The sequence below is a fragment of the Peromyscus eremicus genome, chromosome 3 (assembly GCF_949786415.1).
Source record: "Peromyscus eremicus chromosome 3, PerEre_H2_v1, whole genome shotgun sequence".
Lineage (NCBI taxonomy): Eukaryota > Metazoa > Chordata > Mammalia > Rodentia > Cricetidae > Peromyscus > Peromyscus eremicus.
The window spans coordinates 84,303,578-84,312,209 of record NC_081418.1 but is presented as its reverse complement, the minus strand read 5'-3'; the positions used below and the strand labels follow the sequence as shown (position 1 = coordinate 84,312,209).

The 8,632-nt window shown below is 43.9% G+C and overlaps 1 protein-coding gene across 1 annotated transcript; it reads left to right on the top strand.

The window, feature by feature from the left end:
* The first annotated feature begins 731 nt into the window (after window positions 1–731).
* Mrpl35 (mitochondrial ribosomal protein L35) lies at window positions 732–8,632 on the top strand. Its single transcript, XM_059256713.1, has 4 exons — window positions 732–832; window positions 5,587–5,776; window positions 6,775–6,919; window positions 8,274–8,632. Exons 1-4 carry the CDS (start codon window positions 790–792, stop codon window positions 8,460–8,462), a joined length of 567 nt encoding a protein of 188 aa, XP_059112696.1. The 5' UTR covers window positions 732–789; the 3' UTR covers window positions 8,463–8,632.

Sequence of the window (8,632 nt, the reverse complement as noted above, 5' to 3'; positions counted from 1 at the left end):
GCAAAGTCACTGTGATACTACTTTTATTTTTTTCCCCAATTTTAAGTTCTAGTATAGCAAATACCAGTAGATATAATCCATACAAATTAAAGCTCTTTGGAATTTTCAATAATTTTCTGAGGTCTTCTGTATAACCCATAGATCACCTCCTGCCTCTACCAGCTGTAGGCCTGTTACTTTAGGTGTATGTATGCCCCTCGCTGCTAGCTCCTCAATAGAGCGTAAGAGCCCTGGGGCCAAAGTTGAACAACCTCTCTCTAAATGAGTCCTGTGTTTTTCTTTTTCTTTTTTTTTTTTTCTTTTTTTTTTTTTTTTTTTTTTTTTTGGTATTTTGGACTTTTCCTTTCTTTTTCACCTTAGCTTTTGCTGTTTTTAAATTTTCTTTTTAGAGTCTTTACACGACCCATACTGGCTCAGCGGCAGCGACTGTAATCCTTGCTGTCAGCTAGCTATACTGGAAGTAAGATCACTTGAGCCCAGGAGTTCCAAAGTCACCTTGGGGATCTCGGGAGACCTTGTTTCAAAAAGGAGGAGTTTAGACAGAACCGACGCCTGCAAGTTCTCCTCTAACCTCCATAAGCACGCGGTGGCATGCACGGACCCAAACACACACGAACACAAAATAAATAGTTAGAATGACTGCGGTTTAGGGTAAAACTTGGTATAAAGACACAGTCCAGACAGCTTGACCTTGGCCACGCCTGTTCCCCTTGGCTCCGCCCCCGCTGCGTTTCTTTTCCTCTTGTTCTGGTTTTAAGTCCGCTGCAGCCACCGTAGGCAGGTGGCAAGATGGCGGCCTCCGTCTTCACGGGTGCGTTAAGAGCTGCATCAGGTCAGTGCTCGGTTGACATCTTCCCAGAGAAAAGAACTGGCGCGGGAGGGAGTGGGCTTAGTTTGGAAGTTAACGGGGAAAGAAAAACCAGCGGGATGACTTGAGGTCGGAGGTCTGCTGCGAATGTGCCCTGGGGTGGTGTGTGCGACACCTCGCACGGTCGCATCCGTGGCCCGCGTTCGCCGCGTCCACCCTGCCCTAGGAAGCAGACCTGAGACTGAGGTAGAGGAGGCGAGGGTGACACCCAAGACTCCACTTTCCTGATTTAGAGGTTCAGCCCGCCTCTCGCGACCTTTGACCTTGAGAGTCCCGTGATTTCTCTAAATTTCTGGTTCTATAGCGATAAATGGGGCGCATCCCACCTGCGGATTAAACACAAGCCCTTGAAGTATCGAAGTATGCTGGTGCACTTGAGAACCGTGTGTAATTATCAAAAGACTGGCCAAATTCGTTTTGAACTACGCCCCTCCAATGGGGAAATACGGGGTGAAGGCTGACCCAGGTAGAAAATTAAAATTACTCAAGTGTGATAGGAGGGATCAGTAAGTTACTTGCATACAAGTTATACTGTAGGGATAAAATTCAGTGGGAGGATAGAAGGCCAAGAAGAAAAAAGTAACCATATAAAATTTCCAGGTACTAGAGTTTAAAAATGGGACATTTTGTGAGTTATGAAATCTGTGTAATGGAAAGTTCATATGACATACGTGAATGGTTTAGCAACTAAAGCGTGTAACATGTGTGTAACTAACACAATTGAAGTCCCTTTCCACCCAGTGCATTGCCATTACTCCTTTGCCTGTTCTTCCTATAGCCACTTTAGCAACTATACCTTCATCTCTCAATAACGTATTTTGTCTGGTTTTGAACTTTACATTAATCTATATATAATGTATGTAGTGTGATGTCTGGTTTCCTTTTACTGGGGTTTGGTTTTCATGAAACTTTCCGCTTTCTCACTGCTGTGTTTTCTTATGTGACTGTGCCACAATTCTGTATTCTACTACTGATGGACATTTGGGTGGTTTCAGTTGGCGGTGTCTCTGTTAAGTCAGGGTCTCATGCAGCCCAGGATGGCTGTCTCAGTGCTGGGAATACAGATGAGAGCCGGGACACCTGATTGGATGATGTGATATACAAAACTTACTGGTATTACATTCTGGTTTATGAATGCAAGAATGTTACTAAGGGGTGTGTGTGTGTGTGTGTGTGTGTGTGTGTGTGTGTGTGTGTAACTAGCTATGGAATTACTGGGTCCGAGGGCACATACATAAACTATTTTCTAAAGGAATGTGCTCTTTTGTCACTTCAGCAGTAAAGCTCCATAGCTACCCTAATACTTAGTATTATTAGACATACACTTTTAAAAAATATTTACTTGTTTTTAAATTTTAAACATGTTTGAGTGTTTTGCCTAAGTGTACTGCATGTGTGCCTGGTGCCCTGCGAGACCAGAAGAGGGTGCAAGATCCCTTGGAACTGAATTTATAGATGATTAGCTGCCATGTGGTGCTGGGAACTGAACCCTGGTCCTTTGCAAGAGTAACATGTGTTCTTTTTTTTTTTTTAAAGATTTATTTATTTATTATGTATACAGTGTTCTGTCCCTGCAGGCCAGAAGAGGGCACCAGATCTCATCACAGATGGTTGTGAGCCACCAGGTGGTTGCTGGGAATTGAACTCAGGACCTCTGGAAGAGCAGTCAGTGCTCTTAACCTCTGAGCCATCTCTCCAGCCCGTAATGTGTTCTTAACTGCTGAATCATCTCTCTAGCCCCAAGACCTACATAATTTCATCAATCTAAAGGTTATGTAGTGGTATCCAGTGCCTTTTGATTAAAGGCTTTTATTTTTATCTACTTGATATTAGTCCTTGATCCTTTACATTTTAAAAATAGATGATATAGATCAATTGATTATATATATTTTGAAAATATTTTTATTTGTGTAGGGGGGCAGTGCATACCACAGCAGCCTTATGGAGATCAGAGGATAACTTTTGGGAGTTGGTTCCTCTCTTCCGTCATGGGTTCCCAGGAATGAACTCAAGTTGTTGGGCTCCCATTGGCCTTCACTATGGCATTTAAATTCCACTGAAAACATTTAAAAGAATGGTGTTAAGAAAAAGAATTTTTTTGAGACAGGGCTTCACTGTGTAGCCCAGTCTGGCCTTAAACTCTCAATCCTCCTTAGCTTTCCAAGTGCTTAGATTCTAGATGTTTGGGCCGCACACCTGGCTTTGTTCAGCACATTGATATTTGCTGTTAGCACTGTTTAAATGTTTTCTCTGAGCCAAGCCCTCTTAAATCACTTTACTGTCTTATCTCATGTAATCCTCTCCACAATTAGCTAATTCAAAGTTGAGGAAAATGAGTATAGGGAGGTTAAGTAATTTGCTCCTGTTCACACTGCTAGTTAAGTAGTAGAGCTAAAATTAAAACTCATCTGGTTCAAATGCTGTCACTTACACAGCACACTGTCCCGTTTGTTTGGTGAAATCAGTGCAGTAGACAGTGGACTACTGTTCTACTTGGTTATCAGCTTAGGTAGAGTTTTGTTGTTTGGAGAAAAGGTCTTAATACGTAGCCCAGGTTAACCTGGAGCATGCTATATATCTGTAGGCTTGCCTCGTACTGTAGTGATTCTCCTGCCTCGGACTTGTGGTGATTCTCCTGCCTCTGTCTCTGGAGTGCTGGGATTGCAGGCATGGGCCTCTACACTCGGATCAAATTGTTGCTGGCATTTGTTTTTTGGATAGTATCTCTTGTAGCCCATAAACTCGGGATCTCCTGCTTCTGCCTCCCACAATGCCAGGCTTGACTTTTCTTTTTTTAAACTAACTTTATTGATGTAGAATTTACTATACTTGTATTTATGGGTATGTTTGTGTGTGAGGGTGTGTACAGATGTGTGTGCTTGCAGGTACATGTCTGAGGACAGTTTTGGGTGTCACTCTCAGGAGCAATCCATCTTGTTTTTTGAGATAGGGTCTCTGTCTGCGATGTGGCGCTCACTGACTAGGCTGGCTGGCTACCTGTCTCTGCCTTCTCAGTGTTAGAATTACAAGTATGCCCAGATTTTTTACATGAATTCTGGGCATCAAACTCAGGCCCCTATGCTTGCATAGGAAGCATCTTAACAGCCAGATGATTTCCCTAGCTCTAAAATACTCAATTCTTATGCATATAGTTTGATGACAAAATCATCACCAAATTCTAATCTTAAGACATTTCCCTCATCTCATGGATCATTTTTAGCATGTATGTTCTTGAGTCTCACATTAAAGTTGGTTAGAAGGTACCAGAGAAGTAAACTCTATGGTCGATTCTAATGTGCAGAGTGGCCTTAGGGGAGAGGATTGAGAAAGAGGATAGCCTCCAGTTCACATACCTCCGTCCTCTCAGCTCTGCCCTCTGGCTGCCAGCCTCCTTCCCACTGCCTGTTCCTGGCACCTCTGCTGCGGTTGGGGAGCAGTCCGCAGCCTGTGGCGGGCTGACCCGGTTGGGGAGCAGTCCACAGCCTGTGGCGGGCTGACGCGGCTCTTGCCGTAGCTGTACTTGTTTCAGCACCAAAGCCTTTGCTAATGTTCTTGTCCTACCCAAAGTGGGTGCTCCTCCTTCTTGGAGGATTTTTTTTCTTGTTTTCCTTTCATTTTATTTTGTGTGTGCACATGTATGTGTGTGTGGGGGGTGTGTGTGTGCATGCCAATACATGTGCACGTGGAGACTTGATGTTAACATTAAGTGTCTTCTGTGGCTCTTCAGCTTATTTTTGTGATGGGATGGTTCACTAAGCCTGGATTTCTCTAGCAGGAGCTTGTCTCTACCCCTTTGTTACCCCAGTACTGCAGTGGCATCACGTTCGGCTTTTGCTTGGGTGCTGGGGATCCTAAGTTTTCATGCTTGCATAGCAAACAGTTCACTCACTAAGCCATCACCGAGCTCTTTAAAAAAATTATTTGTATTATTTTAATTATGTGTATTTGTGTGTGTGTTTGAATGTGTTTGAGTGAGTGTGTGTGCATGTGTGTGCACACATGAGTGCAGGCCAGTGCTGGAGGGAGACCAGAGGCAGCAGATCCCCTGGAGTTGTGGACCACCTGATTTAGGCCTGGGAACCAAACTCGGGTCCTTTGCAAGAACAGTATTCACTTTTAACCACTCCAGAACCTGTTGATCTTTTTTGTTGGCTTTTGTTTTGTGTTGTTTCGTGTTTTTGAGGAAGAGTCTCAGGTAGCAAAGGAAAGCCTTGAATTCCTGACCCTCCGTCCTCCACTTCCCAATGTGGAGATTACAAGTGAGGTCACTGTCCGTTAGGTCTGTTGCTGTCAGGGTAACTGAAGCAGCTCTTCCGTTTTCTTCATGAGTCTTCTCTCCACTCTGTCTGTCCAGCTGTCATGTCTGACCTGCCGTTGCACTGAATCTGCAGAGGCTGTCTCCCCGTGGTATAAAATTGGCAGGGGACAATTAATCTTATATGTATCTTGTTCCTCACTGCTGGGCATGGAGCTAAGACATGTCAATCTGGAGTATATGATGTTTGTAGAATTCTAAAGTTTGTAAAAACCATTGTGTGTATAAAAATAGGTAATTTTATTGTATGTAATTTATACATCAATGAAGTTGGTAAACAGTTTCCTCTGTGTATCTGGGGCTCAGGAACCTACTGATAGGTCTAACTTGGTTTCCATGCAGTATAGTATGTGGGTGCATGTGTTAGAGCATATTCAGTACATGTTCTTCTCTCTCTTTGCAGGAATATTACGTCCCCTGAATGTTTTGGCATCTTTAACCTATCGGAACTATGCTAAGAATGCCTGTCTTAATTCTGCACTGTGCACCATTCATTTTAGACATATTCAGACACCAGCTGTTTCCTCTGCTCCAGGACTTGTCACATCTGTCAGAAACCTGACACATGGGCATACTGCAACAGTCCTTAATAGGTAGAGTACATTCCAATTACATATTTAAACAATATTTACACAAAATTTTCTAAAATATTTGTGCCTAGGCTGGGCATGTAGCCCAGTGGTACAGTGTGGTCGTCTCCCCGACCTTCCCCCTCCCCCCGCCCTCCATCGGTGAGGCTCTTCCTTCTATCCCTGGTACTGCAAAGTCTGTAAAATGTGGTCAAGGCATTTTAGAGGTAGATAACCTTGCCCTACCTGCAGTTTATGATATGCACTGCCTCACTGAGGAGGAAAATAGGACTGGTATCCTAGATGCCAGGAACAGGAAGAACAACCCAGAGCACTTCCTTCCCATCTTGCTGTGTAGTCTTGAACTTGTAGTCACCCTCCTGCCTTAATCTCCTGAGTGCTAGGATTACAGGCATGCACCACCATGCCCGGCCTTTTCGAAATATTTGCAGCTCTGGGGAAGGAACCTCAGGCCTTGTATGTGCTGGGTTAGTGCTCTCCTAGTGATATCTACCTCCACTCCTGGGCTCATTTTCCATTTTGTTCATGTGGTTTCCAGATGGAAACCAGAGATCTGGCAAACCAGAGATCACATGAGATGCTCAGCTTATGTGGCTCAGCTTGTATGGTAGTCAGTCAGGAGATACTCAGTTAAGCACCCATAGGTACCCAGCACTGTACGTGCAGAAAGTACACAAAGATGAACAAGCTGAAGTCCTCAGAGAGTTTATACTCAGGTAGGCAGATAGAAAGGAACTTCGTGATAAAGATACAGTGGGATCATTCTCTCTTAGTGATGGAGTGAGTGGGTCTTGTTTGTTGTTAGGGAATTGGACCTAGAGTCTTGTATGTGCTCTACACAGGCTCTACCTCTCCCTGCAGGGCAGATGTTAGAAGGCTTGAAGTTGGGAAGGTTGCCCTTCTCTGTGCTGTAGTGTCACTTGAAGTCATGTGCTGTGTTCCAGTGGAGCAGTGTAGTGGCTTCAGTCTGATTGTTACATTTTCAAAACTATATTATTTAGAGTGGCCGCCTTGGTTCCCAGTGTCCTGAAGCCTCCGGTCAGAACTCTAACGTACTGCAGCACACGGAAAGGCAAGAGGAAGACAGTAAAAGCGGTCGTGCATCGGTTCCTTCGACTCCATTCTGGTCTTTGGCTAAGGAGAAGGGTGAGTGAGTCTCTGTACTGTCATCTGGGTGAAAGACAGGAAGTGAAGATGCAACTAAATGAACCATGACGTGCCCGCTCATCTCACTAGTAGCTCTTTCATGTTCCACCGAGGTGCTGGCTTTGTAGGTGTCTCTGTCCATCCTCGTGCAGAGAAAGGGCATGGGTGTGAATAAAGTAAAGCATTATTCAGAGTGGCAAAGTCTTCAGAAAGGCAGGAGCAGCCACTATTGGAAAGGCTGAAAGGATTTTCCCCTATCTTAAATTTATAGATAAATGTGTGGATTAGAACTCAGCTCATCTCTCCATTGAGACAAGCTTGTAATTCCTAGTCAGCAGTAGCTCAGGTGTCCAGAAGAAGCTGCATGGCAGTTCTGACAGTTCTTTTTGGACCATTGGAAATAGTTTTTCCCATTTATTATGCCAGGTCCTTTAGTATGAAATGAATGATTTTCTTTCCTTAATTTCTAGTCCCTCTTTTGTTTATTTTTAGATTTCTTTATTTTTATTTTATGTGTATGTGTTTGCCTGCATGTAGTGATGTTCATCACGTGCATGCCTGGTGCCTGCAGAAGCTGGAAGAAGGCATTTGATCCCCTGGAACTGGAGTTAAAGATGATTGTGTGCTGTCTTGTGGGTTCTGGGAACCAAACCTGGGTCCTCTGCAAGAACAGCAAGTGCTCTTAGTCCATGGGCCACCTCTCCAGCCCCTGTATGTCCTTGTTACTGGGTTCTGGACTCTTGGTTACTATAAAGGTCCTGATAAACTCTTTAGCAGGACTCACTCCAGCTCGTGTCTTGTGCAGAAAGTCCTGCTTCATTAAACTCTAACTTTATATATTTACTTTGTTAGGTTTATTGTTATTAGGTAGGGGCATACCATAGCATGCATTTGGAGGTCAGAGGGCAACTGTGTCGAGTCAGTCTCTCCTTCCACCTTACATGGGTTTGGGGCTTCTTCCCCTCCACCTTTACCTGGGTTCAAGAACCGACCCAGGCCATCAGGCTTATGAGACAAGCACCTTTATTGCCTGAGCCATTTTGCCAGCTTTATCAAAATTTAATTTATAGGAAAATAAAAGTCTAGGTGGGAGAAGTATTTTCTGTGGCATGGTTTCATCTAGGTGCCTAACTTTTATAATATTCCTTGCTTCCATTTCTGACCTAGAAACTCAGGTTTCTAGTGTTTTCATTGTGTTCTTATTGCAGTCATCTTAAAGGATGCTAATGGATGAGCAGGACCGTAAATTAGGACTCTAAATATGACACCCACAGCCACCTGTGGGATTAAAGGCATGCGCCACCACACCCTGCTGCCTTTGTGATTTTTATGTCTTTGTAACATTATCTCATAGGCTGGTTATAAGAAAAAATTATGGAAAAAGTCAACTGCAAGAAAGAAGCGCTTGAGGGAATTTGTGTTCTGCAACAAGACCCAGAGTAAACTCCTAGATAAAATGACGACGTCTTTCTGGAAGAGGCGCAACTGGTACGCCGGTGATCCTTACCAGATGTACCATGATCGGACGAACCTGCGAGTGTAGTTCAGAGCTTTCACAGGTTCCCCCCTGTGGAATGTGGATCTTTGTGTACATGACATCCTTGTAGAAGTGAGTATGTGGTAAACTGTACCAACTGATAGACAAACAGAATACCATCATTGTGCTTTGAAAGTCCATGCATTAAACATTCCCAGAGTTGGTCATAGAATTAA

What these genes read in the sequence shown, in the direction of transcription:
- Mrpl35 (XM_059256713.1), top strand. Translation starts at nt 790, where the DNA reads ATGGCGGCCTCCGTCTTCACGGGTGCGTTAAGAGCTGCATCAG. An exon ending in TGCGTTAAGAGCTGCATCAG is followed by an intron (nt 833 to 5,586) that starts GTCAGTGCTCGG and finishes CTCTCTTTGCAG; the next exon opens with GAATATTACGTCCCCTGAAT. An exon ending in ACTGCAACAGTCCTTAATAG is followed by an intron (nt 5,777 to 6,774) that starts GTAGAGTACATT and finishes TATATTATTTAG; the next exon opens with AGTGGCCGCCTTGGTTCCCA.